Raw genomic sequence first — 19,953 nt, 5'->3', positions numbered from 1 at the left:
CCCCCAAATCTTGCTATCGAGACCCCCAACTAGTTACAGACTCGGATGTACAGTACAACCACCACAAGTGGATACGCAGGGGTAAGGAAATGCTCCTAGCTTCATTGATATCAGTCTAATCTTTCGGCGAGACTACGCTCGGTCTGTGGCCTCTCGTTCACAATAGCCAGATCAGATGCTACTTCTCATCTTCATACCGAGGACGCTGGTGACCCTGTCTTGCGGTGGCCTGTCTATGATGGTACCGGCCAGCATTGTCCCTCTATCCCTTAATGCTCATTGCCATCTTGTACCGTATGCTGTGTTCTCCTCTTCTGCATTTTCAAGTGTCGACGTCTATCGCCACTTTGAATGGTTTCCCATCCTAGACCTCAGATAAATCTGTCCTCATCGGTTTCATTGTTTGTTCAGTCGAGGACCTGAGGCTAAAGATCCATGTGTATATTATTATATTGGACACCAAATCTCTTTCTGCTTGACTACAGGAAAATCTGGCTGTAGGAATCGTGTCTAGTACCCACTTCATAGTCCCTGCGTCTGCTGCTATCCGTCGAGTTCGAGAACGCTACAAGAAAGTATTTAAGCTTAGGGAATGGATATATATCCGGATTGTCTGTCTTCAGTTGACTACCACCTTTTCTTTGAGAGCATGGTCCCAGCCGCTGCCAAAAAGACCGCCCAGCAATCATCCTTCTAACACATCTATTCACTGAGTTGGGGATTTGACCAAAGTATGTATATATGTGGCCGTCTAACAGTTGGCGACGACATCCTGTCCAGATGCAACAGCGTCATCAAGGGATTCTTGGGCCTCTGCAACTGCTTGATCGGAACTAAATTGCCGGTGTTAGTATCAATTCCAGGTTACTGACGGTTGGGGAAATAGAGGGCGAGCATACGTATCCCCTCCTGCCAGTGCCTGGCCCGCGGCAGTCAAGCCGGCCTCGGTGGTGTCTCGTCCCTCCTGGGGAGGAGCCTGGCCGGATATGATTGCCGACGCAATCTGGCGTATACCGGAATTGGCCTGGTCGACACCTGCCGCCGCTGCCTCCCTCGTGGTTGGGTCTTGAATTTGCGATATACTGTCCATGGTATCGCCGAGGGCACTGACTATTCCCAGGCGTGCCACGTTGCAGCGAATGTTCCCACCAAAGATCTGGCGCGGCAAAACGGCTGGTGTTGTTAGCCCGAGTGTGAGTAGCCTGGTGCATAGAAGGGATTTGCCTACCTGCGTTGGCAACCGAAATGCTTGCAGCCAATACAGTCGTGATAATAAATCGGAGGACATGCATTTTCGCCAGTTCGTTTTGAAGTATTCGATGGCAAAGAGAAGCGGTAAATATGGAATTAACTGTTAGGAATACTGGATTAGATATCCAAGATAGAGCAGAAGGATTAGTTTGATTGACGGCCAGGTCAAGCAGAGAAGGAAATGATGGTTTGCTGTTTCGATTGTTGATTGTGGAAAGAGGCGTCGCCTTAAATATCTTGAGTCTGCTGTGTCTTGAGTCAACACTCAGTCGACCGCGGCATAGGTCAGCATTGTTGCCGCCCGAGTGAAGCCTTGGGCTGGGATGAAACCATTGACACATTTTTGGAACAACAATGCCACCAACATGGGAGCGGAACATTGATCTCCCGGGACGATGTTTCTTGACCTTCGCATCGACGAGACCTCTATGGCACCAGTCCAAGACCGCAACTCGGTTTCGTGTTGGTGCCAATGGCCGTCTCTCCCTGATTTGGAATCGCACACGCCTTACCCTTTCTTGCTCGCTCGGCGCTAGTAAGGCTTTCGGCTCCCTTGAGGCTATCTGTAAACAACCCCAGCCGAGATGCTGGGGGTTAGCTGCCCACTGCCACCCATTATCGCAATTGTGTCTATACCGCACTCTATACTCCTTCCACCACCTCCGTTGCGATGGTATCGAGCAGAGCAGGTATTGCTCAAGGTTTGTTGTGAGAAGCCCTACTCCGTACTCACTCCACTTCCCCCGCTCTCCGTTTCGTCAAAGTTTCAGGGCTACGATCTCCGATCACAGTCTCGATACTGTTTTGGTTTGTTGTTGAAGTTTCATGGAGCGCATGGACTCCGTCAGATTCTGGCCCACTTTGAAGGCAGTGCTATGTATAGGTTTTGGAGATATTGTGAAATCCTCGAAACAGTAAGGCAGAGCCACAGGTTCAGAGAGACTGGAGAGTTCGAGAGGGCCTGATGAGACAACATGATCCTGGGGCGTATTGTGTGGAGCACGACGAATCTGCTCGCTGATGGCTTGGGAGCAGAAAGGAGACGTGTTGAGAACTTGAGATGGAGCCGTGAGGCTGAGAGTGTCTAGTTCATGCATGGTTAAGGTCAAAAGCAGCAACCTGGCGTGGCGGCCATGCCCCCAAACAGGGACGACCGTGTTAACCCCATCGTTTTCGGTGGCAGATACCTCCTCTCCAATCACTCCCTCTTAGGTTGATAGGCTTTACAGCAGCTAATAGACACACTCTTCCTACTGCTAAACCTCAGTAAACAGGGCAAAATAGAGTGCTCGAACGCGGGGGGGTGGGGGTGCGGCATTGGATTCCTGGCGACTGCCCGCGCACGTGCTAGAGAGCAGGTTGGGTTTCAACCAGTGTGGTCACTTGTAACAGGCAAGAGCAGCCCGTGAAGTTGGCAACAAGCCTGACGTCATGGTCCAACTTCGCGTTTGCTTCAGGCTGTCAAGCGATCATGATAACGAGCTCCTCCCTTCTACACAGTATGGTAATGATTGACGGTTTCCCCTCCAGTGTCTAATAACCGCCAAAAATCGCAGTTGCAATACCTAGGTAATTATGTCCGCTTTTGTCGAACAGCTGACTGCTGAAGGCAGCGGTGAATCTGCAGGTAAGAGCATTGATGCATGAGGCTTTGTGTGCTAGTCCTAAGCTTGACAGAGTTCCTGAACGACATCGTGAAGCAGTTATGGCCAAATATCAATGCGGCTGGCAGCAAAATGGTCAAGGAGATCGTGGAGCCCATGTTCAAGACTATGCTTCCTGGACCATTGAAAACCCTACACTTCACCAAAATCGATCTCGGCCCTGTACCCCTACGGCTGTCCAACGCAAAGACAACAAAGACTGAAGTAGACGGCATCAAACTCGACCTGAACCTCGACTGGGTGGGCAAAGCCGACATCGAAATGGATGCAGATATGTTCCCTGCCCTCGTGAGCAAGCGGCTTGTCTTCTGCCCACCAGGTGAATGCCATTGATTCGTGATGTAGGGCGTCGAAAGTGTCGAGCTGCACGGCAGGCTTTCCATATTGCTTTGCCCTCTCACAAACGTCATCCCGCTGGTACGCAATACCCTGCCATCGACGTCCTCTCTATTGACACATGATGCAGATCGGGGCCGCCCAGATATCGTTCGTCAACCCACCACTCCTCAAGCTTGATTTCACTGGCGCTGCTAACGTGGCCGATTTCTCGCTCATTGACGACACCGTTCGCGGAGTGATCCTCGGCATCATCAACTCCATGTTCACTCTTCCCAATCGATACCTGCTCAAGCTTGACGCCAATGCCGACTACTTCAAAACGTTCCATTACCCGCTTGGCATGGTGCGGGTGACTGTGGAGAATGCATGGGGCTTTGGAGAGGAGGCCACGTCAACCACTAAAAGGTTGTTCAACAAGTTAACTCGTGCCGCTCCCGACTGCTATGCCAAGGTCGACGTCGGCGGAGAGGAATCGTGGAGGACAGTCACCAAGAACAACACGAACAGGCCGTCGTGGAACGAAACGCATGACTTTGTGGTGAGCGACTTTGATCAGTGCATTAAAGTGGACGTGAAGGATGAAGATCTCAATGGAGATGATGATGTCGGCCTGGCAGTGACAACGGTTCGAGAGATTTTGATGGCGGGAGGTCGTCAAGAACTCCCGCTGGTTCATAAAGGCGAGGAGACGGGAGGCAGAGTACAAATCTCCTGCCAATTCTTCAAGTACGTGGCAGATGCTGGTAGCCTCACTGCTTCCGATCACAAGGGCGATGGCCGCCTCTCCGGCATTGCTACCATCTTAGTCGCAAGTGCATTCGGCATCAAGGGACAGCGTGAAACCCTCAAGCCAAGTGTGGCTGTGACTTGGGGCACGACTCAACGATTCCAGACTGTCATCAAGACTGATGCTCCCGGCACCGACATCAACAATCCTGCATTCGACCAGGCATTCCGAGTTCCTATTACAACAGACTTGGTTGGTAGCAGCCCAGACAACTTCCGCATTGCGCTTCTGGACGGCGAGAAAGAGGTCGGAAGCGTTGATATACCTTTTGCGAGTGTAGCGGATGCGCCGGACAAGGTCCTTCAGCAGAAATTTGACGTTGGTAATGGAGCCACTGTCAGGGCCAGCATTCGCCTGAGAGGCGTTGTCCCCGCAGAGATGCCACAGACAGAGCTTCCAAGCAGATCCAAGTAGTGATATGTCGACGAATGTGATGACAGTGATACCTTGGTACTTTACACCAGCTTTGGAACAATCACTGAACTCCTGCTCGATGGGGCTTGATCCGAGGGCACAGAGCTAGAACCTGCTGTATACAGCATGTTGTGCTAATGAACGAAGCGGAAGTCAGAAAAGACGTCTGTATGTGACCCAACGCCACGTAAGAGCCTGGTGCAGATCAGGCACAAACTCGAGGGATGGGGAGGTCCAGGGAATGGTCCCCCATATCACGGCCTTCCAGGCGGACCAACAAGCTTTACGCTAACCGAGGTATCGCGTTCGATCCCCCCAAGACGACACGCTAAAGCGGCAACCACACACTTTTGAATGACGTAAGGGCGAGGGGCGCGATACTCAAGGTTAACGTTCACTGTTCGTTGCTCAGCCTCAGCTCCATTGCACCAGCATCGATATCTCTATATTATAATTTACAACCTTATCCAGCGAATCCATTCGGCGTTTGTTGTGTGCACAGGATGTCACGAGCTCCATGCGTGGTGCGCAAACTATCTGGCCTCCTTAGCCCCATCGTATATCCAGCAAACCAGGCTGTGTGAAAAGGAGGCTTCTCGGCGAGTTACAAATAGCCCTATCAAACAGCTGTGGTACTCGTGGGCACTGCCAACCAAACCATGCATCACCTTTGCTCAAGAATAGCGGATGAAGTCCTATCTTGCATTCAGCTGTCACATTACCTAGCGACTCTGGGCACAGTGTCGCCGAGTTAACACGATGCAAATCCTTTTCCTTTAGGGAGTAACTCCCGAGCACAAGGATGAGGAGCACAACCCGTCTTCGAACACAGTCGAGTTACTGCGTCAACAGCGTGGCTTGGCCAGTGTTGGCTCCTGTCGACTTTCTGACCGCTCGAATCTCCACGGTGCTATTCTCGTCGAGCCTCTCACCACCCATATGGAATTATGGAATAACCAAGACAGATTGAAGGCTATAGTCGGCAGCACTTCTTCCAGCACTGCAATCCTTCACATGGAACGAGTCATGGCTCATCTAGCAGTATTGACTGAAGGTAAGCAGTGCGGTTGACAAACGTTCAGAGGTAGTTCGCTCTGCGATATTCCCTCCTTCACAGCCACTTTGTGTACGCGAGGCACAAAGCAGAAAGCATGAACAAGCGGCAGGAGATAATGAGAGCAGTTTTGGATCGAGCGAGCTATCAGCACTTCGGTGCGCTCGAAGCAACAATGGCGAGAAGTATCTTTCTCATCTAAAGGATACGTGTCTGCTGTATGTTCCAGGGGAGCTAACCAGCCCTTCAAAATCGATAGCATGAAGAGCTAGCACGAAACTCGCCATCCCTACAATTAACACAAGCGAGTGTGTACGGTCTTTACACCGTCCTTTCACGACATCGACGTCAGAATTCAACGTCTAGAAAGGATCAAAAACTCAACTCGGATGCACCTTCCACCGCAGAGGTTGGACTTGATTGAGAGACAGACGAGTTTTTCCACCGGGTCGTTGGAGCAGAGGTTCTCTGAAGCCGGCGGGTCCATTTGGGTGACAGAGTCTCAGCGGTTTGGACGTTTATAGATGGTCATGTGATTGGAGCGGCGTCAATATCTTGGGTTTCTTTGGTCTACAGCCATGCAAGGCACCCTTGTTGTGGTGCATGCAGTGGAAGATCTTCCCTTCGGCCGACATCTTCTGCACCTAGCTCTCTATCCTGCCCTACGGCACTTACCTGCAGGGTTCTCCATCCGTCAAACCCGCCCATGACATCCAGTGAGACACTACCCTAAGCATGCATTTCAAAGTCACCGGTGATAACTCTCGCTGAGTATCGTAAGTGCACTTCCGTGGCTTCTATCGTGGCCAGTGACTGCGACAGGCCATCCGCTCTTGCGATGTGATTAGTTGTCATCTGTACAGAAGCCAATCACCAATCCATGATAGGTAAGGTTATCACTTGTTGTGGAGGACTTACAGGTCAGGTTCGTCAACTTTTGACATGGTTGAATGGGCCGACCTATCTTTATATGCCCCACAAGCGCTTGGATTGACCAGTTCTTCTGTTGACATCTCTACTTATCGATCCACTTACCGCTAGCAGACATTGGATGACGAGTTGTATTCGGTCTGGTCATGTAGTTCAACAAATCGGAGATGTGAACGACACATGGCAAGGTGGGACATCAGAGTGGCCCTAGCTCTTTTCTAGATACCCCAGACCCACGAGAACTTCCCCAGAGGCGGTGATTCGGGAGTTGTAGGGGGAAACTCTGATGGAAGGACTACGGAGTAAACTCCAAAAGAAGCAGCGGAGATAAGATGCATCCCACAGACGGTGTGTCTCCATCCAGCGGACGAGATGCTTACAGTCTGCTCCTGATTGGTTATGTTCAACGACAAGACGAGAAAAGTTTTCTTGGAAGAAAACAGTCATTTGCTTCGATGGAAATCAAGATCCTTCCATCTGTGCAATCTATCTGTATCTGCCGCAAACAGTCCTGGCCGTAGCGGGAGGGGATATGAACCGGGGAGGACTTGGCAGGGGGGCCCCAGACCTTGGCATGCTAGGCGGTCTGGAGGAGGTCAGGCCCAACGGAAGTTGTGGACTCTCGCGTGAATGTTGCAGTATGCCAAAACCAGGATGAGGGACGATTTCCAAGAAGTATTTTCCTGGGCAAGACCCAAACTCCGAGAACATGACGCGAAGGCCAAGACCAAGAAAGCTTGCCTCATCAGGATGCGAGGCGTACTACCTAGGTCCTCAGGGCAGCGATCCAGAAGGGCGACGATGAAAACAGCAGCAACAACACCAGAATCAGCAGCAACAAGTGGAAAATGAGAGGAGTAGCGCATCGGATCGTCCCTCCTGTGTTATCAATGCTCCTGTTTGCGGCGGAGCGGAGTGCGTGTCTTGCACGGGGGAAATTGATATCTCTTGGCAGCCTTGGTAAGGCGGAACATATCTGATGAGTGGCTACACTCCCCTGCAGGACCAGGAACACACATGCTCCTTCAACGTTGTCGAAGCTGGCAATGCTGTTGAAGTTCCACCAACCCTGTGTAAGTCTTCTAAACTCTTTATCCTCTCGTCCGAGATGCTGCTATCCAGTCGCTTCTCCAAAACCAGGCCAAGGCTCTTCGCACTGCCAACCAGCTCACGGGTCCTCCACGAATGTTACAAGCGAGCATGACCTTGGGCCCAGTGCAACGTTGCTGAGCTGTACCAATTCTCCTTACGTAGGAGGCTCTCTTCCCTTCAGCCGGCACTGCGTCCACTGTTATATCGTGGGCTCCGTGATCGTCGCCAAGATGCCTGGCGCCCAGACAGACGCCCATACTCAACAAAGATCCCTCTACTTGTCTACAAAATCCTTGCATAGCGAAATAGAGGCGCGATACAGGCCGTTGACGAGGGGATAGAAGAACGTGCAAGGCAAGAGAATGGAGAAACCACTGGGCAGGGGCTGGCAGCAAACCGTCCGTTGAGATTCAGCAATCCTTACAAATACCGCGCTGTCCCTCCTCTTTCATCGCGTTGTTGATGTTGATCGCTATCTCATGAAATTCCTCCCATGATACATGGTATTTCTGTCCTACCTAGTCTTTCAAACGACACTATTCATACCTGTGTGGGCACAAGTTATACTCGCATCGCCTAACACCCTAGAACAGATATTTCCTATTCCATTCGGCAGCAATTTGTCTTGCCCTCATCAGACTTTATAAGAGCACATCGCGCAAGGGTTGTCTTGGACTCCTCTCGCTATTTGCACTTTGGACACTACCCTATCCTGATATCCTGCACTGTGATAGACAATGGCAGAGCCTCACTCTGCCGTACCGCACACAAATAATGAGCTCGTCAGCAGCGACGAGAAGGTCTCTCAGCCCAAAGACGCAGACTCCTCCTCCGGTGACATAGACAACCTTGAGATCGCCGGTGTTTCCCGCGCAAACTTGATGGTTGTCGACAGGGCAACTGAGCGGGCTGTTTTGAGAAAATTGGATTATCATATTGTGCCAATGATCATGTGGACGTACCTCATGAATATGATGGATAGGGGTGAGTGCCTGATTTCCTATAAAGTGCAGACGGGTGGCCGTGGAAATATGCATATGCTAACGGCTAGCTATCTAGTTAACATCGGCAACGCCCGTCTGTTCCACCTGGAAAGAGATCTAAATCTTACTGGTAACCAATTCCAGCTCGCGGTCTCGATGCTCTTTGTCACCTACTGTGTAAGTATTGGCTCAAGAGACCTACGAATGATATGTTGAACGCTAACCCTATCGGAAAGCTCTTCGAGGCACCCTCCAATATGATCATTAAAAAGATGAAGCCTGCGCGCTACCTCGCCGGCCTGACCATCATCTGGGGCATTGTTGCCAGTTTAAGCAGCCTTGTCAACAACCTGGGGTCACTCCTCGCTTGTCGTCTGCTCCTAGGGCTCTTCGAGTCCGGATTCTTTCCCGGAGTTGTTTTATATCTCTCCATGTTTTACGGTCGTCGCAGCCTTGCGCTGCGTATCGCCTACTTCTACTCGACGGCCGCCATCTCCGGCCTTTGCGGCGGTCTCGTTGCTTATGGCATCGGTCACATGGATGGAACTGCAGGCTGGAGCGCTTGGAGGTGGATCATTCTCATCAATGGTCTCCCGACAATTGTCACTGGCGCCATAATTCCCTTTGTCCTGCCCAACTCGCCCTCGACGGCCCACTTCCTTTCCGAGAAGGACCGCGAGAATCTTGTCAGAATTCACGAGGCACAGCTCGGCCGAGCCAAGAACCTACGGCACATGGAGTGGCCCGATGTGAAGGACGGCATGAAGGACTGGACCACTTGGGCCTACTGCTTCGCCCTTTTCCCCATGCTGCTAATGCTCTACTCGTTCGTCGTGTTTCTCCCGACCATCATCGACGATATGGGAGCCGGTTGGAGCCCGACAGAAGTTCAGGCTATGACGGTTCCTGTATATGCGTTCGGTGCCATTGTATATCTCATCTGCGCACGCCTCTCGGATCTGACTCAGCGTCGCGGCTACTTCATCATGGGCGCTATCGTCTCGTCCATGGCGGGTTACGGTATGCTCCTCTCTAATTCGGGCGTTGCAACCTCGTACGCTGGGACCTTCTTCGTCGCCGTCGGTATCTTCACTGGAGCGGGTATTTCATTTGCCTGGGTCCCAACGAACAATCCTCGCTACGGCAAGCGCGCATTCTCTACTGGAATGCATCTGACCATTGGTAACTCGTCCGGTGTTGTATCTCCTTTTCTCTTCAGCGCCAACTTTGCTCCTACGTTTCGAACCAGTTATGCTGTGTCAATCGCTCTGCTCAGCGTCTCTCTCGTCCTCAATACGATCCTCCACCTCCATTTCAAGAGGCAGAATAAACTTCGTGATGAAGGCAAACAAGATCACGTAATGGAGGGTCTAACGGACATAGAGATTGAAGGACTCGGCGAGAAAAACCCTCGTTTCCGCTTTGCTGTTTAAGCAGGCGGATACTATTTTATTTTTCCACAACTGGAGCAATCCATTCGCAAAGATCGGGAAAGAGAAGCAAGTTACATCTTGCCTCTATTGTTCAGCGAGCAAACACAGACTGTATATCATGCAGCGTGTGGGAAGAAGCTAATTAGGTATCGACCTCTTATCCTTTTATTCTCTCTTTATATCCATTTCACAGCCGTTCTACAAGAAAGTTCGAATCGGAGTTAGTTTAAAGTATTTATAATTGTTAAAGACAGATTCCGTAGAGATATGCAACCAGGAGCATTCCTGTATATTTCAGCGCCTGGAGCCTTTCATTGAATCCATCATGCGCAATCTACAAATGCACATTGACCCACTTGTGAAGGTCAACTTTACTACCTCGTTCTGTCATCCCTTGCTCTACTGCTACGTAGAATTCCTCAATACAGTGCTGACGCTGCAAAGTCAAAATGTAGTGTCAGTCTTGACTGTTCTCACGACATTTCACCGCCTATCAGGTCGCTTCGTAAGATGTTAGTCATCCGGTGTTCTAGCGTTGGCAGGCCAAGGCTGTTCCCCGAAAGCAAAGGTTTCTGCAAAGCCCTAGATCTGTGCAGGCTTTGGGTTCTTTTGCTTATTCAGACTCGTGCAGAACGGATTTCGCATCCCGCCGTGGTGGTTGTTCGCGCCTACAAAGTCACCGATCCGTGCCTATGGGCACTGGGCAGTGCTTGAACACCACCCACAACGGGTGACTAGAGCATGGGCATTACACGAAGTCGCGCTACCGACTGGGATACAGCATTTGTCCACTTCGGTGGAATTCCTCGAAAGAGATAGTACATTTCTGAGCCAGCAGAAATGTCTCGTAATGAACCTTGGGGAGCATGCCTTGTCGTGGGGTGGTGCGACATGGGCTCGGCACTATGGTACACGTGCAAATTGAGTCTATATGTATCCTTGATGGCTAAAAGCACCCTCTCGAACCTTGCTGGATGGCATTACTATCCCCAGTCTTCATACGCATAGACAAGCACATCAATTTGCCCTCTAACAGCAACACCAAATGGCGGCGGCTACACTGCCGAGCGAAATGCGTGCTCTGCTACATAACATCAAGGACCAGTCTCTTGTCATCAAATCCGTCCCTCTCCCCATTCCAGGCCCTCAAGAGTACCTAGTGAAACCGCTTGCCGCCGCCTTTACAGTGGGCGAATTATTCTGGCCTCGACCCGAAGAGCTGAGCGTCTCAACTCCTGGCGTTGAATACGTTGGGCAAATAGTGCAGTCGCCCTCCGCCACCTCGAAATTCCAGCGGGGTGATCGAGTCTACGCTCGGGTTACATACCCACGACCGGGTGCTGCACGCCAATACACCGTGACCACGGAGGATGAGATCGCACGGACGCCTAGGAATTTTACCACCGCAGAGGCTGCTTCAGTTCCCGTCAGCGCGTTGGCAGCGTGGCAAGCGCTGTTCGAAGAGTTCAAGATCGAGGTGCCGACTATCAACTCAACCCACTCATCCAGCACCCGGCCCCGGCTCCTGATAACGGCCGCATCGGGTAGCGTAGGCATCTACGCCGTCCAGCTCGCCAAGTTAGCCGGCCTCTACGTCGTTGCCACCGCAGGCCCGCGAAACATTGATCTCGTCAAGTCGCTCGGAGCCGATGAAGTCCTCGACTACACTACGACCGACCTGCGGACCTGGGTGGCGGAAGACCCGAGCCGCCGCAAAGTCGACTTTGCCTTTGCGCTGGCGGGTGGCTCGTCGCTCGAGCAGGCGTGGCACACGGTCAAGGACAACGGCCAGCTGCTCACGATCGTCCCGCCCCCAGACTTCAACTGGGTCTTTGATCTCGACACGCCCGACGGTGTGAGCTCGGCCGTCACGGGACGCTTCTGGATCATGCATCCTTCTGGCGCGCAGCTGGAAAAGATCACGGAGCTCATCGAGGCGGGGAAACTCAGGCCGCTGGTGGACAGTGTCTGGGAGTTTGAGGATTACAATAAGGCGATCGAGAGGTTGAATAGTGGTAAGACCTCCGGGAAGGTCGTGCTGAAGGTCAACGCTGAGCAATAGCTGGGCTGGAAGTGTGGGTAGGTGTAACGTACAACAGGGATGGAATCCAAATGCGTGAGGATATCGTATGACAAAGCCGTGTATAGATAACAGGGACTAAAGTATCCTCTCAACAATCCCTCTGAACATCCGCCACACATACAGCATTTGATCAGGATTGTGATTGTTGTAAGAATTGTAATGCATTTATTCACACATGTACGCTAAAACTAAATTCATCCAAAAGGCGTCGAATCAACCACCATAAAATCAGGCTATTCATAGAACACCAGACATCTCACCTCAATGCTCTGTCTACCTGGGGCATCAGCCGCAGTCTGGGGATCGACGAATGCCGTGTGTGGAGTACAGTCGGCCAAACCTTTCTTCCCACCGTTGACCTGGCTGTAAGAATCAAAGCACTTGATGAACATAACCTCTTCGGGCGTCATGTCTTTATAGTAATAGAATTTGTGGCTATCATTCGGCTGCACACCGTACGTTTCGCCCTTGACCTCATATCCATCGGTGGAGCTCGCAGAGGTTGGGTCTGGGAGAACTTCCTTGCCTCGGTCGTCATCGTCGTGGGCACCATTCGTGACGTCTCTTTTGGGGTAAAGGAGGTCGACCTTCACGAAATCAGAGGGCGTGGTGGATCGCCAATCCACAACTGCGAGAGGGAAATCAGAGGCCGGGTTTTCGATCGGTCGCCACACGTTGATAATCTGGTATCGTCCCTTCAGAAGCTCCTCGGCTTCCTCCGCAGGCAAATGTCGACGCACTCGAATTGCTGCTGCGTTCGGGGTCTGGTCAACGTGGACCTGTTGTACTGGTTGTCTGGGAGACGCCTTTTGTCTTCTTCTGATGGTGTGGTCGAAGATAACCACCTTTTTAATGCCCGGTAATTTATCACGTAGTACTTGCTCGACCTCGGAGTAGTATCCATCGCGAACAGCCTGATCGTCGGTGAACGACTTCTCCTTCGCTGGGTAATTATAAACGGCAAATCCTGCTGTGTCGGTGCTGAAATTCGACTCATTGCCACGAATATCCTCCACCGAGCGCTTGCGATCAATAAGATGAAATGAATAGCCAGGTCCATCGACCTTGGCCCAGGGCTTCACGAATGCAACATCGCTCTTCTCGTACGACGAAGGGTCGATATACTTGAAAGTAGTCGCCGTCATATTGGCTGGTCGGCTGCCGCTGGTGGTAAATGATCGAAATGTGGAAGATGGAAGTGACCGCAGCGGCAAAGATCGGGTTATGGTCTTGGAGAGCGGAGAAGCGGTTCTAACTGCTTTCAAGGTAGAGGCTTGCATACGAGTAGGAATCGCCAAAAACAGAAAGCTACTACTTCAGAGATCTTGCTCGGGAGAGAAAAACACAAAGAGAAATCATCAGCCAAATATTGTGTCAGGGCATCGGGCTTATTTATTTTCTGATCAACGCGGCGTTGATTTGCAAGCAGTTAAAAGAACGCGACAGAATGACGTTGAATTGGAGGAACGAGTGTACGAAACAGGAACTCTACCCAGTGAAAGGTGAGAAATTGCGAGTGGTTTGTCGTAAGATTATCTAATGCTTCGGATATCTGTCGGCTGGCGGAGTTGGTGATCAATTGGCGGGGTTGACATTTGCGCCATGGGCCATGGCCACTCGTCCCAGCATCACGTGTAGCACGTTATTCACGTGACGTACACAGACATCTCGGAACATCGTCGGATATATCTTGTTCCTGTCACAAAATGCCCGTTTGACGCGCTCTTAATCCGACGCGTCTTGAGAGCAGCACTGCCCACATTCACCGCGTCACTGGCAGTCGATCCTACCAGGCAGTGAGAGCCTTGACATAATACAAGTCCCTGTCATATGCCATCGCATCCTCTCTATGATTTGTATTGAGCAAACCTGCCCGCCAATCTCTCTCCTCAATCATTACCATGGCTTCCGACAAGGAAATTTACTCTGCAACTTACAGCAATGTGCGTCGAGCCCCTCCCTTTTGTGCCATGTGGTTCCAACACTAACCCACATCTGCAGGTTCCCGTGTATGAGCTGAAGACCGGTAGTGATCATGTCATGCGAAGACGGTCTGACGACTGGGTCAATGCCACACATGTGCTCAAGATTGCCGGCTTCGACAAGCCTGCGAGAACGAGAATCCTAGAGCGCGAGGTGCAGAAGGGGGTTCATGAGAAGATTCAAGGTGGATATGGAAAATACCAAGGCACATGGGTTCCTCTATCGGAAGGCCGTTCGCTTGCAGAGAAACATGGTATCATTGACCGGATCGCGAGGATCTTTGACTATGTCCCTGGTGACAGAAGTCCACCTCCAGCTCCGAAGCATACCACAGCTGCATCCAGCCGTCCCAAGCAAACCAAAGCCGCTCCCAAGAAGGCACCGCCGCCACCACCACCGCCGCAAGTAAAAGCCCCCAGTAAGCCAAAACAACTCTCTCTCCCCAGCATCCAGAATTAACGTTTTCTAGCTCAATTCTACCAGCCCATCGAAGGTTATGAGGCTGCAAGCGTTCATTATAACGGAGCTGAGAGTCGTGAACCTTCACCCGCCTCTGCATCCTTCATGGCGGAAGATGATTTCTTACCTCTATCCCAAAACTCGACTGCTTCCAGAAAACGAAAGCGGAACGACGATGAATCTGTCTTCACTGCATCAGACCTAGAACACACAATATACGGCGATGAGTTGCTGGATTATTTCGTGACCGCTGGTGATGACCCGGCTGCATCCAATATTCTTCCACCCCAGCCTCCGCCAAACTTCGACGTTGATCGTCCAATTGACAATCTTGGCAACAATGCTCTCCACTGGGCCTGCGCAATGGGTGACGTGCAGATCGTTAGAGACTTGCTCGCACGCAATGCCAACCCTGCTGCGCAGAACGAAGGTTCTAGGGAAACACCCCTTATCCGCGCTGTATTGTTTACAAATAATTACGACAAGCGAACGTTCCCCAAGATCGTTCAAGCTCTCTCACAAACAATTGTTGAACGAGACTGGCATGGTGCAACAGTCTTTCACCATATTGCAGAGACCGCTCGATCTCGAAGCAAGTGGGGATGTGCCAAATATTACTGTGAGGTCCTTATAAACAAGATGCAAGAGATGGGGTCGAACTATGTTCAGGCTTTGCTTGTCTCGACTGATGTCAACCATGATACAGCTGCACTATGTGCAATCCGAAACGGCTGTGTTAAAGTCGCCACCTTTCTGCTCAACCACTGCCCTGAAGCTGGTGATATTCAGAATCTGAAAGGCGAAACTGCAAACGAATACCTCCGATCACTTCGGGAGAAGAAAGATACCCTAGAACAACCAGGCTCCTCACCTCCAAGGGCTGGTGAATCTTTCAATACACGAGTGTCTCGCAGGAAACGACAGAAGGAGGCGGTCTCTCGAGCAGCATCCCTTGTTCTTGACAAGATTGGATCAGTCATGGATGAAGGCAGCTCCAGGATTGCAGAGATGTACGATGCCCAAATGTTAGAGAAAGACACTGAAATAGCTGAAGCCAAGTCTGCATTGAACGAGCTCGAGAATCAGCGTCACAAGATTCGCCAAGAGACTTTCTCGCTGATGGCTCGAGTTGAAGATCCGTCCAGACTTAATGTTCTGAGGCATGAATATGAGGAAAGTCTCCGTGAGATGGAGTCCTTGTTGGAGCAAAAAGAACATGTTGTCTTACAGAAGGAGATCCTTCAACAAGACCAGCAAACCAATCCTGAGGCCTTTCGCTTTTCAAACTCTCAGCCTCTTTCACCTGAAGAAGTTCGAACAGCCATCCCATGGGCCCTCGAACTTAATCGACAACAAGATGTCCGCAAGCACTGGGTGAAGGAAGTGGCCAAGTTGATGGGCGATGCAGGAACAAGTGAGAAAGTAGGCAAGCATCGAAAACTAGTCGCTATTGCGACTGGGCTCAAGGAGGACGAGCTGGACAACATGTCTGAGGAGCTGTTACAGAGTTTACAAGGTGACCGTGGCCTTGCCAGCACAAATGGACCACAAACGCCACCACATATCATGGCTGGAATTGAAGCATAGTGTATTCGTTGATGAGGATATGATTATCACTAGTCTTAGGTACGATCATTGAATGAATGAATGAGTAATGTTTACTATCAACTACACCCTAGTTCGTACATCTGGCATAGAACATGCGTTTGCAGTATCGGGAGTCTCGGTTGCCATCTCGACGGCCGCCACGCAAATACTGCATGGATATACACTCGAAGAATGGCTAGTACTCGCGAACAGATAGGTCGTCATTTACTTCGCCTGAAAGCCTCCTCGGCCCCCCACCCCCCCTTCACCCGGACTGGTGCCGACTCTAGCGACAGGCCAGACACGTATGTTAATGGGCACAATAAAGCAGAGCCGAAACACAATCATCACTACGTCTACGTGACGGAGCAAGCATGTCTCGAAAAGCAGTGACCACAAGTACAAATTACACGGGAACAGGACGGTACTGTTGACTTTCTCAACCATTTAAATTGTAGCTTCACTACTGGAGGAAAGAAGTCAGTTTCAGTGTGCTCGCTTGACTAGAGCTCTGGCTGATCCAGGCACGATGTGATACAGTAGCTCGTGCCTCTGCTATCAGTGATCTCATGTCATCTCATGGTGAGGAAGAAAGTGCCGGACTGTGATTTGATTTGACTTGTTCACAGTTTCTCGGTTTGGTGATATCATCCGTGCTATGTCCACTTCTGTTCCATTGCATACTGTGCGGGAAGCGCATGATTTGCCAATAGCTCGTTGCTCCATGAGTGAAGAGTCTGAGAAAGAAGAGGCATGCAAGGGAAATATAAGAGAATCAATCATAACCGTCAAGAAAGCAGTGTCAGAGACTATGTGCCTCAGCTCTGTTGAGGAATTAAACTCCGAGATTCGCCTTGAACACCTGCTGAGTGCTAGTAATCCTCGCCCTCGGCTTCCTGGATCGGGTTCATGAACGTGGCAGTGCCGAATGGTTGAGCGGCGTACTGTGGACCAGGCGGAGCGATCACTGGGTTGAATGGATTCATGTGGTGACTCGGAGTCGGTGAGAACAAGCCCATGCGTCCCATGCGTTCGATATTGCTGTGTGGAGGAGTCGCAAACGGACCAGGTGCGAACGGATTGAAGCCGTGCAATGGGTTGTTAGGTTCGCCGAGATGAAAGCCCTGAGCTTGTGCCATCGCAACCGCGGGATCAAAGATTGGTTGAGCAAAGTTGAGGCGGGGGGCATTGAGGTATCCAAGGTCGACGTAGGGATCCCGTGGAGTGCTGGTATGCGCTGGCGTTGCTGGGATGTAAGTGGTTCGCGGGCCTCGTCTGGCCGAATACTCTTTGGGCTCAACACGAAGTTTGACACCTTTGAATGTTCTCTGGTTCCCATTATGTCAATGTTTGCTACAGCGAAGGTGAGTAGAGCAAAAAACAAACAAACCTCGATGTTAGAGGCATGCTCTGCCTCCTGAACAGTACTGAATTCCACGAATCCAAAGTTGTTCACAGCATCATCGCCTGGAATTGCGGTTAGATCTCTGTCTAGAGGCGGGTGCGTGCAACGCTTGAAACTTACTAAAGACCTTTCGAATGACATTGACCTGAATGATGGTTCCAAAGTCCTCAAATAAAGTGTGTAGATCCTGGCGAGTTGTACCTTCAGGAAGATTGCCCACAAAGATGCTCTTCTGATCAACAGCAGATCTAGGGGTTGTGAATCCACGAACAATCGGGCTGCCTGTCTTGTTGTAACGAACTCGAGGTTCAAGAGGAGGTGCAAGAATCAAGACAAAGCCGGAGGTATGATGTGGAAAGCCCTTGATGACCGTTAGCAGGCTTCTTAGTTTTCTCGTCAGGGGCAGCTTGCCTTCAAAGCATCCTGGCAGTCAAGATAGAACGCGAACTTGATGTACATTGCGCCCTGGAGGTTATTGCGTGGATGGTCCATTCTCTGAGTGGGAGCCATGAGCTCAATAGGACCAAAACGTTCTAGCATTCGACGCGCTTCTTCTTCTGTGACTATGTCACCGTTCATCTTGGACAGAATGACAGCACCTTCTCTTGTCAGTTTATGTTCAAACTGTTGATACTCGATGTTCTGCACTCACGTTCGGCTTTAGCACGCTCGACCCGAATTCTTCGTCCATCAATGTTCAAGTTCAATGAACCTTCCACAGCTGCAGCTGCGTCATCAGAATTCTTGTTTACGTGTTAGCAAGTGCCAAATGTGTGACTCGCCGGAAAAGTACCTCGTATTGTACAAATGCAAATGGGTGCTTGTTCCGATCAAGGCGAACTTTGACGAAGCATGGCCCGAAGACGGTGAAAATCTGCTGACACGAGACTTCCAATTGCTCAGTTGTGCGATGGCTTGATAGGCTAGACAAATCAGTATAGATCATTGCTTGTCTTGAAATATACTTACTTTGCCACAAAGAGCAGAGCGCTTGGAGGATATAACCCTTGTGCATTTGACGAACTTGGACCGGCCCTCACTCTGTCTTGTCGAGGCAGATAACCCCCATACCCTCCACCAACTCCAGCACGATGCGCAATGCGTTACGCCAGCGCGAGTGTTTCGGCTGAGGGATTGTACGAACCGTAAGTAACGGCCGCATCGCCGAACACATCATCGGCTAGAGTTGGTGCCATGGGGGTATGGGTCCCTGGAACCATTAAGTGTCAGATGGATGTAGGACAAATTATTGGAAGCAGAAGAGCAGTTTCTTGGAGGGTAGTATGCTCAAACGATCCAGAAAGACACAGCTGGGATTTCGGCAGAGCGGCTTTGTGGGTTGGGACAGATAGAAATATGTAGGAATCGGAGTTTCAAAGACAGAATAGACTCACCAGAATGGTTCTGAGAACCGGCCTCAACGCTCATGCTAGCGAGGCTTGTGGCCAGGGCATCTGTATTGTCAGTTTGAGCGGGTGCTGAAGATGCTGTAGCAGCAGGAAGAGGAGATTCGGGCATGATGATTTGGGGAGAAGAACTCGATGAAGAAACACGTCCAGAAGACATGTCTGTTGCCGTCGAGATTGTGTAGGATTGAGGAAGGAGAATCTTCTCAAGTTTGAGAGGGCTTTGCACCTTTTAAAGGTGTTTGAATGCTGCTGTTTGCTCGAGGAGAAAAGGAAGATGTGACTCGAGTGTGAGAGGTGGGGGTGCAAGTCACCTATGGAAGTGAGGTGAGTAGCTACCTAAGCTGTGAAGCAATTATACTTGGCGACGCCCCGGCCACCAGTCTATGCGCGATATGCGCTCCAAAAAGGCCCTGTTGTTTTCAGAGGTTAGCACGTTATCCTGCTCAGATCGGTGCTGGATTCCACCGGGTGAGACGCGGACGCCATGCAGCGACTGAGCCAATTTCCCCTGCAGGGCAGATTGCCATGATGTGCAACGCCTTGTCGGCGCACCAGAAGGCAGGGTATCAAGGTCAGCGAACGCGTAGGCTTCACCACGACCTGTCTCATCGACGAGGAGGACAAACGCTCTGATGCCAGAGCCCCAGATTGACCATTTGTGTCACGGCATACAGTCTTTCGCCGGGTGATTCCACAAAGACCGCGGTTCGGAAGCTCGAGACACGTTGTGATATGTCAACGTGTCGTCCTGGCAAGCCGAACCTTGCGTCGATTGAGACAGGTCACTTCTTGGGTGGAATATACCCCACCATGCTCTTGAGGACCGGAGGAACGTTGGAGTCTTCACTAACCTTTGCGTAAGGCAAGGGCCCTTTTGGAGATGAGTATGAACCCATTGGCAGTGACCCAAGTAAGTTGGGCCACTGCCCTGAGTATGAACCTATTTGGCAGTGGCCCAAGTTAGTTGGGTCACTGCCCACCCTGGTGGGTACCTGTCTGACATGTAAGTAGGTGGAATCACACAAAGAACAGCCTGTCGTGGCCTCAGGATACTTACTGATAGTACCAAAACCAGAAAAA

General features: G+C 50.9%; 7 protein-coding genes across 7 annotated transcripts; 4 read left to right on the top strand and 3 right to left on the bottom strand.

Annotated features, from left to right (window-relative positions):
* Nucleotides 1-751: 751 nt before the first annotated feature.
* On the bottom strand, nucleotides 752-1,292 carry A1O9_05585 (uncharacterized protein; the record flags this gene model as incomplete). The annotated part of the gene is made up of 3 exons (XM_013404803.1): nucleotides 752-833; nucleotides 900-1,173; nucleotides 1,229-1,292. 3 exons carry the CDS (start codon nucleotides 1,290-1,292, stop codon nucleotides 752-754), a joined length of 420 nt encoding a protein of 139 aa, XP_013260257.1.
* Nucleotides 1,293-2,826: 1,534 nt separating this feature from the next.
* Nucleotides 2,827-4,455, top strand: A1O9_05584 (uncharacterized protein; the record flags this gene model as incomplete). The annotated part of the gene is made up of 4 exons (XM_013404802.1): nucleotides 2,827-2,878; nucleotides 2,929-3,203; nucleotides 3,261-3,332; nucleotides 3,382-4,455. 4 exons carry the CDS (start codon nucleotides 2,827-2,829, stop codon nucleotides 4,453-4,455), a joined length of 1,473 nt encoding a protein of 490 aa, XP_013260256.1.
* A 3,813-nt stretch (nucleotides 4,456-8,268) lies between these two features.
* On the top strand, nucleotides 8,269-9,947 carry A1O9_05583 (uncharacterized protein; the record flags this gene model as incomplete). The annotated part of the gene is made up of 3 exons (XM_013404801.1): nucleotides 8,269-8,515; nucleotides 8,591-8,691; nucleotides 8,751-9,947. The coding sequence occupies 3 exons, from the start codon at nucleotides 8,269-8,271 to the stop codon at nucleotides 9,945-9,947; spliced, it is 1,545 nt and encodes a 514-aa protein (XP_013260255.1).
* Nucleotides 9,948-10,992: 1,045 nt separating this feature from the next.
* On the top strand, nucleotides 10,993-12,009 carry A1O9_05582 (uncharacterized protein; the record flags this gene model as incomplete). The annotated part of the gene is made up of 1 exon (XM_013404800.1): nucleotides 10,993-12,009. The coding sequence occupies one exon, from the start codon at nucleotides 10,993-10,995 to the stop codon at nucleotides 12,007-12,009; it is 1,017 nt and encodes a 338-aa protein (XP_013260254.1).
* Nucleotides 12,010-12,263: 254 nt separating this feature from the next.
* A1O9_05581 (uncharacterized protein) lies at nucleotides 12,264-13,175 on the bottom strand (the record flags this gene model as incomplete). The annotated part of the gene is made up of 1 exon (XM_013404799.1): nucleotides 12,264-13,175. The coding sequence occupies one exon, from the start codon at nucleotides 13,173-13,175 to the stop codon at nucleotides 12,264-12,266; it is 912 nt and encodes a 303-aa protein (XP_013260253.1).
* Nucleotides 13,176-14,070: 895 nt separating this feature from the next.
* On the top strand, nucleotides 14,071-16,059 carry A1O9_05580 (uncharacterized protein; the record flags this gene model as incomplete). Its single annotated transcript, XM_013404798.1, has 2 exons — nucleotides 14,071-14,431; nucleotides 14,483-16,059. The coding sequence occupies 2 exons, from the start codon at nucleotides 14,071-14,073 to the stop codon at nucleotides 16,057-16,059; spliced, it is 1,938 nt and encodes a 645-aa protein (XP_013260252.1).
* An 872-nt stretch (nucleotides 16,060-16,931) lies between these two features.
* A1O9_05579 (uncharacterized protein) lies at nucleotides 16,932-18,982 on the bottom strand (the record flags this gene model as incomplete). Its single annotated transcript, XM_013404797.1, has 9 exons — nucleotides 16,932-17,387; nucleotides 17,450-17,526; nucleotides 17,585-17,847; nucleotides 17,922-18,063; nucleotides 18,117-18,207; nucleotides 18,258-18,387; nucleotides 18,434-18,545; nucleotides 18,609-18,674; nucleotides 18,859-18,982. 9 exons carry the CDS (start codon nucleotides 18,980-18,982, stop codon nucleotides 16,932-16,934), a joined length of 1,461 nt encoding a protein of 486 aa, XP_013260251.1.
* Between the last annotated feature and the right edge of the window lie 971 nt (nucleotides 18,983-19,953).

Source organism: Exophiala aquamarina (genome assembly GCF_000709125.1).
Source record: "Exophiala aquamarina CBS 119918 chromosome Unknown aczIA-supercont1.4, whole genome shotgun sequence".
Lineage (NCBI taxonomy): Eukaryota > Fungi > Ascomycota > Eurotiomycetes > Chaetothyriales > Herpotrichiellaceae > Exophiala > Exophiala aquamarina.
Note: the sequence above shows the minus strand (reverse complement) of the source record. Positions and strands in the feature narration are given on the sequence as shown.